We start from the raw sequence: 18,111 nt of genomic DNA on the forward strand, positions 1-18,111 counted from the left end.
CTTTTCTCCCCTGTCCTCTCTGTCTCCCCCTGCTGTCCACAGGGCAGTGGTACACATCCAGGTGAATGATGTGAATGAGTTCTCTCCAGTGTTCCGGGAGGCCCAGTACCACGCGGCGGTGACAGAGGGGAAGATCTATGACAACATACTGCAGGTGGAGGCTACAGACCAGGACTGTTCTCCACAGTACAGCCAGATCTGTAACTACCAGATCACCACCACCAACACACCCTTCGCCATCGACCGCAATGGTTAGTAAACGCAATGGACCGCATCCTGACCACACACACACCTGCAAGTGTGCACACACACACACACACACACACACACACACACACACACACACACACACACACACACACACACACACACACACACACACACACACACACACACACACACACACACACACATTGACAGATTGATACATTGACAGAGAGAGAGACTGAAAGAGACAGAGACTAAGAGATAGGGAGAGAGATAGGGAGAGAGAGAGTGAGAGAGAAAAAACTGACGGAGAGCGAGACAGACTGAGACAGAGAGAGACTGAGACTGTGACTGAGAGAGACTGAGAGATAGGGAGAGAGATAGAGAAAGACACAGAGAGAGAGAGAGAGAGAGAGAGAGGACGGGGTATTAGGGCAGAACAGGAGATGGATAGAAAAGAGAAAAACAAAACAGGAGAGACATAATGGATGAAAAGTGAGATCAAAGAGAAATGTAGAAAGACAACCTGCTGAGAGAGGAGAAGGATAAAGAGAGAAGACGAGGACATAGAGGAGGAGGATAGAGAGAGAAGACGAGGAAAGAGAGGAGGATAGAGAGAGAAGACGAGGAAAGAGAGGGGAAGGATAGAGAGAGAAGACGAGGAAAGAGAGGAGAAGGATAGAGAGAGAAGACGAGGACATAGAGGAGGAGGATAGAGAGAGAAGACGAGGACAGAGAGGAGGATAGAGAGAGAAGACGAGGACATAGAGGAGGATAGAGAGAGAAGACGAGGACAAAGAGGAGGAGGATAGAGAGAGAAGACGAGGAAAGAGAGGAGGAGGATAGAGAGAGAAGATGAGGAAAGAGAGGAGGAGGATAGAGAGAGAAGACGAGGAAAGAGAGGAGAAGGATAGAGAGAGAAGACGAGGACAGAGAGGAGGATGATAGAGAGAGAAGACGAGGACAGAGAGGAGAATGATAGAGAGAGAAGACGAGGACAGAGAGGAGGATAGAGAGAGAAGACGAGGACAGAGAGGAGGAGGATAGAGAGGGAAGATGAGGACAGAGAGGAGGAGGATAGAGAGGGAAGACGAGGACAGAGAGGAGGAGGATAGAGGGTGAAGACGAGGGCATAGAGGAGGATGATAGAGAGAGAAGACGAGGACAGAGAGGAGGAGGATAGAGAGAGAAGACGAGGAAAGAGAGGAGAAGGATAGAGAGAGAAGACGAGGACAGAGAGGAGGATGATAGAGAGAGAAGACGAGGACAGAGAGGAGAATGATAGAGAGAGAAGACGAGGACAGAGAGGAGGATAGAGAGAGAAGAAGAGGACAGAGAGGAGGAGGATAGAGAGGGAAGATGAGGACAGAGAGGAGGAGGATAGAGAGGGAAGACGAGGAAAGAGAGGAGGAGGATAGAGAGGGAAGACGAGGACAGAGAGGAGGATGATAGAGAGAGAAGACGAGGACATAGAGGAGGATAGAGAGAGAAGACGAGGACAGAGAGGAGGATGATAGAGAGAGAAGACGAGGACAGAGAGGAGAATGATAGAGAGAGAAGACGAGGACAAAGAGGAGGATAGAGAGAGAAGACGAGGACAGAGAGGAGGAGGATAGAGAGGGAAGATGAGGACAGAGAGGAGGAGGATAGAGAGGGAAGACGAGGACAGAGAGGAGGAGGATAGAGGGTGAAGACGAGGGCATAGAGGAGGATGATAGAGAGAGAAGACGAGGACAGAGAGGAGGAGGATAGAGAGAGAAGACGAGGAAAGAGAGGAGAAGGATAGAGAGAGAAGACGAGGACAGAGAGGAGGATGATAGAGAGAGAAGACGAGGACAGAGAGGAGGATGATAGAGAGAGAAGACGAGGACAGAGAGGAGAATGATAGAGAGAGAAGACGAGGACAGAGAGGAGGATAGAGAGAGAAGACGAGGACAGAGAGGAGGAGGATAGAGAGGGAAGATGAGGACAGAGAGGAGGAGGATAGAGAGGGAAGACGAGGACAGAGAGGAGGAGGATAGAGGGTGAAGACGAGGGCATAGAGAGACTGAGAGGCTGAAAGAGACAGAGACTAAGAGATAGGGAGAGAGATAGGGAGAGAGAGAGTGAGAGAGAAAAAACTGACGGAGAGCGAGACAGACTGAGACAGAGAGAGACTGAGACTGTGACTGAGAGAGACTGAGAGATAGGGAGAGAGATAGAGAAAGACACAGAGAGAGAGAGAGAGAGAGAGAGAGGACGGGGTATTAGGGCAGAACAGGAGATGGATAGAAAAGAGAAAAACAAAACAGGAGAGACATAATGGATGAAAAGTGAGATCAAAGAGAAATGTAGAAAGACAACCTGCTGAGAGAGGAGAAGGATAAAGAGAGAAGACGAGGACATAGAGGAGGAGGATAGAGAGAGAAGACGAGGAAAGAGAGGAGGAGGATAGAGAGAGAAGACGAGGAAAGAGAGGAGAAGGATAGAGAGAGAAGACGAGGACAGAGAGGAGGATGATAGAGAGAGAAGACGAGGACAGAGAGGAGGATGATAGAGAGAGAAGACGAGGACAGAGCGGAGAATGATAGAGAGAGAAGACGAGGACAGAGAGGAGGATAGAGAGAGAAGACGAGGACAGAGAGGAGGAGGATAGAGAGGGAAGATGAGGACAGAAAGGAGGAGGATAGAGAGGGAAGACGAGGACAGAGAGGAGGAGGATAGAGGGTGAAGACGAGGGCATAGAGAGACTGAGAGGCTGAAAGAGACAGAGACTAAGAGATAGGGAGAGAGATAGGGAGAGAGAGAGTGAGAGAGAAAAAACTGACGGAGAGCGAGACAGACTGAGACAGAGAGAGACTGAGACTGTGACTGAGAGAGACTGAGAGATAGGGAGAGAGATAGAGAAAGACACAGAGAGAGAGAGAGAGAGAGAGAGAGGACGGGGTATTAGGGCAGAACAGGAGATGGATAGAAAAGAGAAAAACAAAACAGGAGAGACATAATGGATGAAAAGTGAGATCAAAGAGAAATGTAGAAAGACAACCTGCTGAGAGAGGAGAAGGATAAAGAGAGAAGACGAGGACATAGAGGAGGAGGATAGAGAGAGAAGACGAGGAAAGAGAGGAGGATAGAGAGAGAAGACGAGGAAAGAGAGGGGAAGGATAGAGAGAGAAGACGAGGAAAGAGAGGAGGAGGATAGAGAGAGAAGATGAGGAAAGAGAGGAGGAGGATAGAGAGAGAAGACGAGGACATAGAGGAGGATAGAGAGAGAAGACGAGGACAAAGAGGAGGAGGATAGAGAGAGAAGACGAGGAAAGAGAGGAGGAGGATAGAGAGAGAAGATGAGGAAAGAGAGGAGGAGGATAGAGAGAGAAGACGAGGAAAGAGAGGAGAAGGATAGAGAGAGAAGACGAGGACAGAGAGGAGGATGATAGAGAGAGAAGACGAGGACAGAGAGGAGAATGATAGAGAGAGAAGACGAGGACAGAGAGGAGGATAGAGAGAGAAGACGAGGACAGAGAGGAGGAGGATAGAGAGGGAAGATGAGGACAGAGAGGAGGAGGATAGAGAGGGAAGACGAGGACAGAGAGGAGGAGGATATAGGGTGAAGACGAGGGCATAGAGGAGGATGATAGAGATGGAAGACGAGGACAGAGAGGAGGAGGATAGAGAGAGAAGACGAGGAAAGAGAGGAGAAGGATAGAGAGAGAAGACGAGGACAGAGAGGAGGATGATAGAGAGAGAAGACGAGGACAGAGAGGAGAATGATAGAGAGAGAAGACGAGGACAGAGAGGAGGATAGAGAGAGAAGAAGAGGACAGAGAGGAGGAGGATAGAGAGGGAAGATGAGGACAGAGAGGAGGAGGATAGAGAGGGAAGACGAGGAAAGAGAGGAGGAGGATAGAGAGGGAAGACGAGGACAGAGAGGAGGATGATAGAGAGAGAAGACGAGGACAGAGAGGAGAATGATAGAGAGAGAAGACGAGGACAGAGAGGAGAATGATAGAGAGAGAAGACGAGGACAGAGAGGAGGAGGAGGATAGAGAGAGAAGACGAGGACAGAGAGGAGAATGATAGAGAGAGAAGACGAGGACAGAGAGGAGGATAGAGAGAGAAGACGAGGACAGAGAGGAGAATGATAGAGAGAGAAGACGAGGACAGAGAGGAGGATAGAGAGAGAAGAAGAGGACAGAGAGGAGGAGGATAGAGAGGGAAGATGAGGACAGAGAGGAGGAGGATAGAGAGGGAAGACGAGGAAAGAGAGGAGGAGGATATAGAGGGAAGACGAGGACAGAGAGGAGGATGATAGAGAGAGAAGACGAGGACAGAGAGGAGGATGATAGAGAGAGAAGACGAGGACAGAGAGGAGAATGATAGAGAGAGAAGACGAGGACAGAGAGGAGGAGGATAGAGGGTGAAGACGAGGGCATAGAGAGACTGAGAGGCTGAAAGAGACAGAGACTAAGAGATAGGGAGAGAGATAGGGAGAGAGAGAGTGAGAGAGAAAAAACTGACGGAGAGCGAGACAGACTGAGACAGAGAGAGACTGAGACTGTGACTGAGAGAGACTGAGAGATAGGGAGAGAGATAGAGAAAGACACAGAGAGAGAGAGAGAGAGAGAGAGAGGACGGGGTATTAGGGCAGAACAGGAGATGGATAGAAAAGAGAAAAACAAAACAGGAGAGACATAATGGATGAAAAGTGAGATCAAAGAGAAATGTAGAAAGACAACCTGCTGAGAGAGGAGAAGGATAAAGAGAGAAGACGAGGACATAGAGGAGGAGGATAGAGAGAGAAGACGAGGAAAGAGAGGAGGATAGAGAGAGAAGACGAGGAAAGAGAGGGGAAGGATAGAGAGAGAAGACGAGGACATAGAGGAGGAGGATAGAGAGAGAAGACGAGGACATAGAGGAGGAGGATAGAGAGAGAAGACGAGGACATAGAGGAGGATAGAGAGAGAAGACGAGGACAAAGAGGAGGAGGATAGAGAGAGAAGACGAGGAAAGAGAGGAGGAGGATAGAGAGAGAAGACGAGGAAAGAGAGGAGAAGGATAGAGAGAGAAGACGAGGACAGAGAGGAGGATGATAGAGAGAGAAGACGAGGACAGAGAGGAGAATGATAGAGAGAGAAGACGAGGACAGAGAGGAGGATAGAGAGAGAAGAAGAGGACAGAGAGGAGGAGGATAGAGAGGGAAGATGAGGACAGAGAGGAGGAGGATAGAGAGGGAAGACGAGGAAAGAGAGGAGGAGGATAGAGAGGGAAGACGAGGACAGAGAGGAGGATGATAGAGAGAGAAGACGAGGACAGAGAGGAGAATGATAGAGAGAGAAGACGAGGACAGAGAGGAGAATGATAGAGAGAGAAGACGAGGACAGAGAGGAGGAGGAGGATAGAGAGAGAAGACGAGGACAGAGAGGAGGATGATAGAGAGAGAAGACGAGGACAGAGAGGAGAATGATAGAGAGAGAAGACGAGGACAGAGAGGAGGATAGAGAGAGAAGACGAGGACAGAGAGGAGGAGGATAGAGAGGGAAGATGAGGACAGAGAGGAGGAGGATAGAGAGGGAAGACGAGGACAGAGAGGAGGAGGATATAGGGTGAAGACGAGGGTATAGAGGAGGATGATAGAGATGGAAGACGAGGACAGAGAGGAGGAGGATAGAGAGAGAAGACGAGGAAAGAGAGGAGAAGGATAGAGAGAGAAGACGAGGACAGAGAGGAGGATAGAGAGAGAAGAAGAGGACAGAGAGGAGGAGGATAGAGAGGGAAGATGAGGACAGAGAGGAGGAGGATAGAGAGGGAAGACGAGGAAAGAGAGGAGGAGGATAGAGAGGGAAGACGAGGACAGAGAGGAGGATGATAGAGAGAGAAGACGAGGACAGAGAGGAGAATGATAGAGAGAGAAGACGAGGACAGAGAGGAGAATGATAGAGAGAGAAGACGAGGACAGAGAGGAGGAGGAGGATAGAGAGAGAAGACGAGGACAGAGAGGAGAATGATAGAGAGAGAAGACGAGGACAGAGAGGAGGATAGAGAGAGAAGACGAGGACAGAGAGGAGAATGATAGAGAGAGAAGACGAGGACAGAGAGGAGGATAGAGAGAGAAGAAGAGGACAGAGAGGAGGAGGATAGAGAGGGAAGATGAGGACAGAGAGGAGGAGGATAGAGAGGGAAGACGAGGAAAGAGAGGAGGAGGATATAGAGGGAAGACGAGGACAGAGAGGAGGATGATAGAGAGAGAAGACGAGGACAGAGAGGAGAATGATAGAGAGAGAAGACGAGGACAGAGAGGAGAATGATAGAGAGAGAAGACGAGGACAGAGAGGAGGAGGAGGATAGAGAGAGAAGACGAGGACAGAGAGGAGAATGATAGAGAGAGAAGACGAGGACAGAGAGGAGGATAGAGAGAGAAGACGAGGACAGAGAGGAGGAGGATAGAGAGAGAAGACGAGGACAGAGAGTAGGAGGATAGAGAGAGAAGACGAGGACAAAGAGGAGGAGGATAGAGGGAGAAGACGAGGACAGAGAGGAGGAGGATAGAGAGGGAAGATGAGGACAGAGAGGAGGATAGAGGGTGAAGACGAGGACATAGAGGAGGATGATAGAGAGAGAAGACGAGGACAGAGAGGAGGATGATAGAGAGAGAAGACGAGGACAGAGAGGAGGAGGAGGATAGAGAGAGAAGACGAGGACAGAGAGGAGAATGATAGAGAGAGAAGACGAGGACAGAGAGGAGGATAGAGAGAGAAGACGAGGACAGAGAGGAGAATGATAGAGAGAGAAGACGAGGACAGAGAGGAGGATAGAGAGAGAAGAAGAGGACAGAGAGGAGGAGGATAGAGAGGGAAGATGAGGACAGAGAGGAGGAGGATAGAGAGGGAAGACGAGGAAAGAGAGGAGGAGGATATAGAGGGAAGACGAGGACAGAGAGGAGGATGATAGAGAGAGAAGACGAGGACAGAGAGGAGAATGATAGAGAGAGAAGACGAGGACAGAGAGGAGGAGGAGGATAGAGAGAGAAGACGAGGACAGAGAGGAGAATGATAGAGAGAGAAGACGAGGACAGAGAGGAGGATAGAGAGAGAAGACGAGGACAGAGAGGAGGAGGATAGAGAGAGAAGACGAGGACAGAGAGTAGGAGGATAGAGAGAGAAGACGAGGACAAAGAGGAGGAGGATAGAGGGAGAAGACGAGGACAGAGAGGAGGAGGATAGAGAGGGAAGATGAGGACAGAGAGGAGGATAGAGGGTGAAGACGAGGACATAGAGGAGGATGATAGAGAGAGAAGACGAGGACAGAGAGGAGGATGATAGAGAGAGAAGACGAGGACAGAGAGGAGGATGATAGAGAGAGAAGACGAGGACAGAGAGGAGGATGATAGAGAGAGAAGACGAGGACAGAGAGGAGGAGGATAGAGAGAGAAGACGAGGACAGAGAGGAGGAGGATAGAGAGAGAAGACGAGGACAGAGAGGAGGAGGATAGAGAGGGAAGACGAGGACAGAGAGGAGAATGATAGAGAGAGAAGACGAGGACAGAGAGGAGGAGGATAGAGAGAGAAGACGAGGACAGAGAGGAGGAGGATAGAGAGAGAAGACGAGGAAAGAGAGGAGGAGGATAGAGGGTGAAGACGAGGACAGAGAGGAGGATGATAGAGAGAGAAGACGAGGACAGAGAGGAGGAGGATAGAGAGAGAAGACGAGGACAGAGAGGAGGAGGATAGAGAGAGAAGACGAGGACAGAGAGGAGGAGGATAGAGAGAGAAGACGAGGACAGAGAGGAGGAGGATAGAGAGAGAAGACGAGGACAGAGAGGAGGAGGATAGAGAGAGAAGACGAGGACAGAGAGGAGGAGGATAGAGAGAGAAGACGAGGACAGAGAGGAGGAGGATAGAGAGAGAAGACGAGGACAGAGAGGAGGAGGATAGAGAGAGAAGACGAGGACAGAGAGGAGGAGGATAGAGAGAGAAGACGAGGACAGAGAGGAGGAGGATAGAGAGAGAAGACGAGGACAGAGAGGAGGAGGATAGAGGAAGAGAGGCTGTTGTCTGTCATTGGTAAACGCAGGGGGGGTCAAACTTCATTTATTAGCTTTGCACAGTTGTCGGCCGACACAGAGCGTTTTGGCTGCTGACACGTGTAAGTTGACGTTATAATTGAAGGCAGGGGAATAGGCATCTCTGTCAGGTGGAAAGCACTCTGCGTTATATGTGTGAGTGAGTGGGTGTGTGTGTCTGACAGATGAGACGAGACACACAGTGAAATTGGATGAGGCAGCAGAACACAACAACAGTACGTGCAGGTAGAGAGGTACTGTATGTAGAGATATGAGCTGTGATGGAGAGATGGAGACACTAGTTTAGGGAGAATAGAAAGGACAGTGAATGTATGAAAAAGAGGAACATCTGCCTTTACAGGTAACGTCATTTCTTATTCAGTTCGTATGATGGACAGTAGCCGATTGATTGTGACCTTCCATGACCTTTGACCGCTCATGTCCTCCGTAGGTAACATCAGCATCACAGAGAAGCTGACCTCTGACCTCTCCTCCGTAGATAACATCAGGAACACAGAGAAGCTGACCTCTGACCTCTCCTGTCCTCCGTAGGTATCATCAGAAACACAGAGAAGCTGACCTCTGCCCTCTACAGTCCTCCGTAGGTATCATCAGAAACACGGAGAAGCTGACCTCTGACCTCTCCTGTCCTCTGTAGGTAACATCAGGAACACAGAGAAGCTGACCTCTGACCTCTCCTGTCCTCCGTAGGTAACATCAGGAACACAGAGAAGCTGACCTCTGCCCTCTACAGTCCTCCGTAGGTATCATCAGAAACACAGAGAAGCTGACCTCTGACCTCTCCTGTCCTCCGTAGGTATCATCAGAAACACAGAGAAGCTGACCTCTGACCTCTCCTGTCCTCTGTAGGTAACATCAGGAACACAGAGAAGCTGACCTCTGTCCTCTACTGTCCTCCGTAGGTATCATCAGAAACACAGAGAAGCTGACCTCTGACCTCTCCTGTCCTCCGTAGGTATCATCAGAAACACAGAGAAGCTGACCTCTGACCTCTCCTGTCCTCCGTAGGTAACATCAGGAACACAGAGAAGCTGACCTCTGACCTCTCCTGTCCTCCGTAGGTATCATCAGAAACACAGAAAAGCTGACCTCTGACCTCTCCTGTCCTCCGTAGGTATCATCAGAAACACAGAGAAGCTGACCTCTGACCTCTCCTGTCCTCCGTAGGTATCATCAGAAACACAGAGAAGCTGACCTCTGACCTCTCCTGTCCTCCGTAGGTAACATCAGGAACACAGAGAAGCTGAGCTTTGATAAGCAGCAACAGTATGAGGTCCTGGTCACAGCCTTCGACTGCGGACAGAAGAGATCCACAGAGAGCGTGGTGGTACACATCTACGTTAAACCTGTCTGCAAACCTGGCTGGCAAGGTGATTAGTACTAGAAGGGCTGAACCGTGGGGGGGTGTACATAGGGGTCTGTCTCTGTGTCTTTCTGTGTCTCGCTGAATGCATTTGATTCAGTTTGCATCTCCTAAAACCTGTCAGCGATCAGTATCACTGTCTTTTGAAGTATATTTCTGTGGGTGTGCATGTGTATCTCTCTCTCTCTCTCTCTCTGTCTCTGTCGCTCTCTCACTCCCTTGGGAAACGACTGTCAAATAGCTGCTGTAATCAACACAGCTGACACAGCTCTTAACACCTCCTCAGGAATATCACAAGACAGGCTACAGAAATACAACAAGTGTTCACAGCATTCATTGGGACTCACAAGTATAAACAGGAATTCCATCTTCTAAGAACTTACAGAAATGGACACTCAGACACTCAGACACTCAGACACTCAGACACTCAGACACTCAGACACTCAGATACTCAGATACACACACACACACACACACACACACACACACACACACACACACACACACACACACACACACACACACACACACACACACACACACACACACACACACACACACACACACACACACACACACACACACACACACACACACACACACACACACACACACACAGAGAGAGAGCACACGAAGAGAGAGCACACAGAGCACAGAAGGGAGGCCAGGGCTCATGTTGTGCAGGGTGACATTAGCCGCTCTCCCATGGTTCACAGCTAATCCTCTCTTTGAAAACAGTTTTACACTTTGTATTTCGCAAATTAGGATTTTAGACGTTTCATTCTAGGAAGAAGAGAGGACACATCTCTGTGAGAGGACACTTATCCCTCTAGGCAGTGTCGAGAGGGTGCTGGTGGTGGAAGAGGCAAGTGGGGGGAGCATTTCATGGTCAGAGATTGAAGGACATGTCATACCGCAATGTCATACCGCTTTTCCACAGAGGGTTTGAATTGTTTCCAAGGTAGAACGCTCTGTGACAGCCAAAGAACCCTAATGGAACCATTTTTTCTCAGAGTGTACTACAACAACCATGTATATTTCTGCAGTCACCTTGTCAATCTATAAGGATTATACTGGCACTGCCAGCCTAAAGCACAATCTGAACTTCTAACTTTTTAAACATCCCCTCCACTTTTTCCTCTCCTGCTCGTTCTTGCTGTCCTGGTAGATCTCTCGGAGTTGAAGCAGCTGGGCAAACACACACACACAAACACACACAAACACACACACACACACACATACAGCTCCCTCTCCAGACAACCACGTTTGTTTTCTATTGCTGTTTTCACTTCTCTCCTTGTTCCTCTCTCCATCCCTCCACCCCCCCACCTCTCTCCTTCTCTAGTCAGTGACAGAAACAGTAAGGCTTAATATGGCTCCTTAATGCCTAGTTATCATCCAGAAATAGACAATGTGACCCTGCATGTGTGTGTGTACGTCTGTATTTGTGTGTGAGAGAAAAGTGAACTTTCCGTGCAGGTATCTGTGCGAGATACAGTACAAGCTCATTTTTGCTGTGTGTGCTCACATCTGAAAGTTCACATCCTTACCATGTCTCTGTCTGTCTGTCTGTCTGTCTGTCTGTCTGTCTGTCTGTCTGTCTGTCTGTCTGTCTGTCTGTCTGTCTTTCCCCATAATTACACATGTCCTAGTCCCTGTACACCACTGATATATGTCCCAGACACCATAGGCACCACTGATAGATGTCCCAGACACCATAGGCACCACTGATAGATGTCCCAGACACCACAGGCACCACTGACAGATGTACCAGACACCACAGGCACCACTGACAGATGTCCCAGACACCATAGGCACCGCTGATAGATGTACCAGACACCACAGGCACTACTGACAGATGTATCAGACACCATAGGCACCGCTGATAGATGTACCAGACACCATAGGCACCACTGATAGATGTCCCAGACACCACAGGCACCACTGACAGATGTACCAGACACCACAGGCACTACTGACAGATGTATCAGACACCATAGGCACCACTGATAGATGTCCCAGACACCATAGGCACCACTGATAGATGTCCCAGACACCACAGGCACCACTGACAGATGTACCAGACACCACAGGCACCACTGACAGATGTACCAGACACCACAGGCACCGCTGATAGATGTACCAGACACCACAGGCACTACTGACAGATGTATCAGACACCATAGGCACCGCTGATAGATGTACCAGACACCATAGGCACCACTGATAGATGTCCCAGACACCACAGGCACCACTGACAGATGTACCAGACACCACAGGCACTACTGACAGATGTCCCAGACACCATAGGCACCACTGATATATGTCCCAGACACCATAGGCACTACTGATAGATGTCCCAGACACCATAGGCACCACTGATATATGTCCCAGACACCACAGGCACCACTGACAGATGTACCAGACACCACAGGCACTACTGACAGATGTATCAGACACCATAGGCACCACTGATATATGTCCCAGACACCATAGGCACTACTGATAGATGTCCCAGACACCATAGGCACCACTGATATATGTCCCAGACACCACAGGCACCACTGACAGATGTACCAGACACCACAGGCACCACTGACAGATGTCCCAGACACCACATATTGGAGACACACACCAAAACACATCTTCATATTCAGTCATACCCCTTGGTTTATTCCTATCCTTTGTTTTAGTGGGTGTTTGTTCTAAGCTTGCTGCATGCTTCCCCATTAGCCTTGCTGTATAAAACTGGGATTACGTTCTGATTCTGCCCTCTTCACCCCAGAATTAAACCAGACCCTACGGGTGCTACATAATAATTCAAGGCGAAGGGTGTTCATATTTGTTCCCCCTCTGCAAAGCTATGAAATAATTATGAGGATGTATTCAACAATGATAATAACATGGAAGGGAAAATTAGAACATTTGTGTCGGTTGATTGCTGTTCACTGTAGGATTTGAAATGTTTGCTTTGGGTGTATTTCAGTGTAACCTTTGACTGTCAGTAACTGGGTGGAACATAATGTAGAAATCTAAGTTAAGTCTAGACCAAGCATCTTATCTCAGAAGGAAGTCTGAGAAGCATTTTCTCTTCCTGAGAATGGGAGCACTATTGACTGGCACGTTTCAGAAACCTCTTAGAGCCAATCAGATTGGGTGGCTTGCCTTGGGCACTGGTCCTGAGGATAATTAATGAAAGAATGGAAGAAGGGAGGGAAAAAATAAACGACTTGGCACTTCTTCTTCTTATTATCCTGTCCTCCTCTATCCTTCCTCTCTTCTGACACTGTAGTGTGAAGTGTCTGGCTTGTCCTCGCTCTCTTTCGCTCTCTTTTTCTTTCTCTCGTTCTCTTTCTCGGTCTCCCCCTCTCTCTCACACTCTCCCTCTCTTTCTCTGTCTCCCCTCTCTCTCTCAATCTCTCTATCTTTCTCTGTCTCCCCTCTCTCTCTCAATCTCTCTCTCTCAGGGCTTTAAAATAGCAAAAACAATAAAAAATGACCCCAGCCATTATCAGCTTGTCTGCTGTAGGTTCATTCACTTCAGTCCATTTACAAACACCTAGCCTATTAGCTACACAATTGTAACGTTATACCCGTAGCATCAGAAACTAACGTAAACATACAACATTTTTAGAACTATATTGTTTCCATTTTGATGCATTTTAATGTCGTCCTACAGGGAGAATAGGCCACGTGATGTTCATATTGAAACATACAGTGGATGTATTTTAATGTCGTCCTACAGGGAGAATAGGCCACGTGGAGATGTTCATATTGAAACATACAGTGGATGTATTTTAATGTCGTCCTACAGGGAGAATAGGCCACGTGGAGATGTTCATATTGAAACATACAGTGGATGTATTTTAATGTCGTCCTACAGGGAGAATAGGCCATGTGATGTTCATATTGAAACATACAGTGGATGTATTTTAATGTCGTCCTACAGGGAGAATAGGCCATGTGATGTTCATATTGAAACATACAGTGGATGTATTTTAATGTCGTCCTACAGGGAGAATAGGCCACGTGGAGATGTTCATATTGAAACATACAGTGGATGTATTTTAATGTCGTCCTACAGGGAGAATAGGCCATGTGATGTTCATATTGAAACATACAGTGGATGTATTTTAATGTCGTCCTACAGGGAGAATAGGCCATGTGATGTTCATATTGACACATACAGTGGATGTATTTTAATGTCGTCCTACAGGGAGAATAGGCCACGTGGAGATGTTCATATTGAAACATACAGTGGATGTATTTTAATGTCGTCCTACAGGGAGAATAGGCCACGTGGAGATGTTCATATTGAAACATACAGTGGATGTATTTTAATGTCGTCCTACAGGGAGAATAGGCCACGTGGAGATGTTCATATTGAAACATACAGTGGATGTATTTTAATGTCGTCCTACAGGGAGAATAGGCCACGTGGAGATGTTCATATTGAAACATACAGTGGATGTATTTTAATGTCGTCCTACAGGGAGAATAGGCCACGTGGAGATGTTCATATTGAAACATACAGTGGGTGTATTTTAATGTCGTCCTACAGGGAGAATAGGCCACGTGGAGATGTTCATATTGAAACATACAGTGGGTGTATTTTAATGTCGTCCTACAGGGAGAATAGGCCACGTGGAGATGTTCATATTGAAACATACAGTGGATGTATTTTAATGTCGTCCTACAGGGAGAATAGGCCATGTGATGTTCATATTGAAACATACAGTGGATGTATTTTAATGTCGTCCTACAGGGAGAATAGGCCACGTGGAGATGTTCATATTGAAACATACAGTGGATGTATTTTAATGTCGTCCTACAGGGAGAATAGGCCATGTGATGTTCATATTGAAACATACAGTGGATGTATTTTAATGTCGTCCTACAGGGAGAATAGGCCACGTGGAGATGTTCATATTGAAACATACAGTGGATGTATTTTAATGTCGTCCTACAGGGAGAATAGGCCATGTGATGTTCATATTGAAACATACAGTGGGTGTATTTTAATGTCGTCCTACAGGGAGAATAGGCCACGTGGAGATGTTCATATTGAAACATACAGTGGATGTATTTTAATGTCGTCCTACAGGGAGAATAGGCCACGTGGAGATGTTCATATTGAAACATACAGTGGATGTATTTTAATGTCGTCCTACAGGGAGAATAGGCCATGTGATGTTCATATTGAAACATACAGTGGATGTATTTTAATGTCGTCCTACAGGGAGAATAGGCCATGTGATGTTCATATTGAAACATACAGTGGATGTATTTTAATGTCGTCCTACAGGGAGAATAGGCCACGTGGAGATGTTCATATTGAAACATACAGTGGATGTATTTTAATGTCGTCCTACAGGGAGAATAGGCCACGTGGAGATGTTCATATTGAAACATATAGTGGATGTATTTTAATGTCGTCCTACAGGGAGAATAGGCCACGTGATGTTCATGTTGAAACATACAGTGGATGTATTTTAATGTCGTCCTACAGGGAGAATAGGCCACGTGGAGATGTTCATATTGAAACATACAGTGGATGTATTTTAATGTCGTCCTACAGGGAGAATAGGCCAAGGGGAGAGCAGAAAGAGCAGAGATGACAGGATACGGAGGGAGAGAGGACAGGATAAAGAGGGAGAGAGGATGTGATAAATAGGGAGAGAGGACAGGATAAAGAGGGAGAGAGGACAAGATAAAGAGGGAGAGAAGACAGGATAAAGAGGAAGAGAGGACAAGATAAAGAGGGAGAGAGGACAAGATAAAGAGGGAGAGAAGACAGGACAAAGAGGGAGAGAGGACAGGACAAAGAGGGAGAGAAGACAGGATAAAGAGGGAGAGATGACAGGATAAAGAGGGAGAGAGGACAAGATAAAGAGAAGACAGGATAAAGAGGGAGAGATGACAGGATGAAGAGGGAGAGAGGACTTGATAAAGAGGGAGAGAAGACAGGATATAGAGCTAGAGAAGACAGGATAAAGAGGGAGAGAGGACAAGATAAAGAGGGAGAGAAGACAGGATAAAGAGGGAGAGATGACAGGATAAAGAGGGAGAGAGGACGTGATAAAGAGGGAGAGAAGACAGGATATAGAGCTGGAGAAGACAGGATAAAGAGGGACAGAGGACAAGATAAAGAGGGAGAGAGGACAAGATAAAGAGGGAGAGAGGACAAGAAAAAGAGGGAGAGTGGACAAGATAAAGAGGGAGAGAGGACAAGATAAAGAGGGAGAGAGGACAAGATAAAGAGGGAGAGAGGACAGGATAAAGAGGGAGAGTGGACAGGATAAAGAGGGAGAGAGGACAAGATAAAGAGGGAGAGAGGACAAGATAAAGAGGGAGAGAGGACAAGATAAAGAGGGAGAGAGGACAAGATAAAGAGGGAGAGAGGACAAGATAAAGAGGGATAGAGGACAGGATAAAGAGGGAGCGAGGACAGGATATAGAGGGAGAGAGGACAGGATATAGAGCTAGAGGGGACAGGTTAAGAGCTAGAGAGGACAGGATAAAGAGGGAGAGAGGACAAGATAAAGAGGGAGAGAGGACAATATAAAGAGGGAGAGAGGACAGGATAAAGAGGGAGAGAGGACAAGATAAAGAGGGAGAGAGGACAAGATAAAGAGGGAGAGAGGACAGGATAAAGAGGGAGAGAGGACAAGATAAAGAGGGAGAGAGGACAATATAAAGAGGGAGAGAGGACAAGATAAAGAGGGAGAGAGGACAGGATAAAGAGGGAGAGTGGACAGGATAAAGAGGGAGAGAGGACAAGATAAAGAGGGAGAGAGGACAATATAAAGAGGGAGAGAGGACAATATAAAGAGGGAGAGAGGACAGGATAAAGAGGGAGAGTGGACAGGATAAAGAGGGAGAGAGGACAAGATAAAGAGGGAGAGAGGACAAGATAAAGAGGGAGAGAGGACAAAATAAAGAGGGAGAGAGGACAGGATAAAGAGGGAGCGTGGACAGGATAAAGAGGGAGAGAGGACAAGATAAAGTTAAACTTAGAAATAGGATGGACCCTGACACACTGAAGCACATTGTCAACATTCCTACAACGTTCCCACACACACACACACACACACTGACCCACACACTGACAAACACAGTCACTCTGACATTACTGGCAACACTGACTCAGACACATAAACACACACACACACCTCTCAGTCTCAACTCTCAGTAACAAAATTGTGTGAAAGTATTCACGTTTCCATCCACAGTTCTTATACTAGTAAAGCACGGAAGCTGTGATGGAAACATGAAGTTTCGATAAATTTTATAAATGCCAACAGATGATAGGTTCGTTTGACGTGGGGGGATCTTCTTGTGTCTGTAAAATAAATTATGCAAGAAATGGTGGTGGAAACGCCTTTTTGCGCAAAAAATGACAGTATATAATAACCAATATAAGTAAACTGATATAGTGTGTGGTCATCCCACTACGATTTGGGATACCATGCAGTTTTTTAGGCTACAGATTAAATAAATGATGATGAACTTCACAGGGTGGTGAAAGTGCATGGTGATTGTCACGCCCTGGCCTTAGTTATCTTTATTTTCTGTAATATTTTGGTTAGGTCAGGGTGTGACAGGGGGGATGTTTGTGTTTTTGTCTTGTCTTGGGTGGTTGTAGTGTCTAGGGGGTTTTGTTAGAGTGTATGGGTTAGTGTTGAGTGTAGGTTTCTAGGTATGTCTATGGTTGGCAGCCATAGGCATTGGGCTGTTGTGGGTAATTGTCTATGACATTGTGTAGTGTTTAGTGTCAGCACGATTTGTTTAAATAGCTTCACGATCGTCAGTTTGTTGTTTTTGTTTCGTTGTTATAATTAAAAAGAATGTATTTTTCACACGCTGCGTTTTGGTCCTCTCTTCCACGTCAAGACGATCGTGACAGAATTACCCACCAGAACGGGACCAAGCAGCGTGTCAAGCGGCAGCAGGAACATGCACAGGATTTATGGCAATGGGAGCAGGATCTGGACTATACTACGTGGGAGAAGATCGACAGTTGGGCGATCGACCCAGGGCGAATGCTGGAGCCCGCCTGGGATTCTCTGGAACAGTGCGAGGAGGGTTACCGGCGAATGGAGGCAGCACGACGACGCGGTAGGAAGCCTGTGAGTCCCCGCACTGGCAGGGCAAGATTGGGCATTGAGCCAGGTGCCATGAAGCCGGCTCAACGCGTCTGGTCTCCAGAGCGTCTCCTCGGGCCGGCATACATGGCACCAGCCTTACGCATGGTGTCCCCGGTTCGCCAACACAGCCCAGTGCGGGTTATTCCACCTCCCCGCACTGGTCGGGCTACGGGGAGCATACAACCAGGTAAGGCTGGGTAGGCTCAGTGCTCAAGGGAGCCAGTACGCCTGCACGGTCCGGTATTTCCGGCGCCACCTTCCCGCCCCAGCCAAGTACCACCAGTGCCTACACCACGCACCAGGCTTCCTGTGCGTCTCCAGAGCCCTGTTTCTCC

At 47.7% G+C, this 18,111-nt stretch overlaps 1 protein-coding gene across 2 annotated transcripts in view; it reads left to right on the forward strand.

The window, feature by feature from the left end:
- Window positions 1-18,111, forward strand: part of LOC129831799 (calsyntenin-2-like) — a 681,146-nt gene that overhangs the window by 486,446 nt on the left and 176,589 nt on the right. For both annotated transcript variants that reach the window (XM_055895258.1, XM_055895259.1), the window contains exons 4-5: window positions 43-251; window positions 9,487-9,636. In XM_055895258.1, the coding sequence (XP_055751233.1) occupies window positions 43-251; window positions 9,487-9,636 (359 nt within the window). The remainder of the gene's footprint in view (window positions 1-42; window positions 252-9,486; window positions 9,637-18,111) is intronic.

Source organism: Salvelinus fontinalis, chromosome 33 (assembly GCF_029448725.1).
Source record: "Salvelinus fontinalis isolate EN_2023a chromosome 33, ASM2944872v1, whole genome shotgun sequence".
Classification (NCBI taxonomy): domain Eukaryota; kingdom Metazoa; phylum Chordata; class Actinopteri; order Salmoniformes; family Salmonidae; genus Salvelinus; species Salvelinus fontinalis.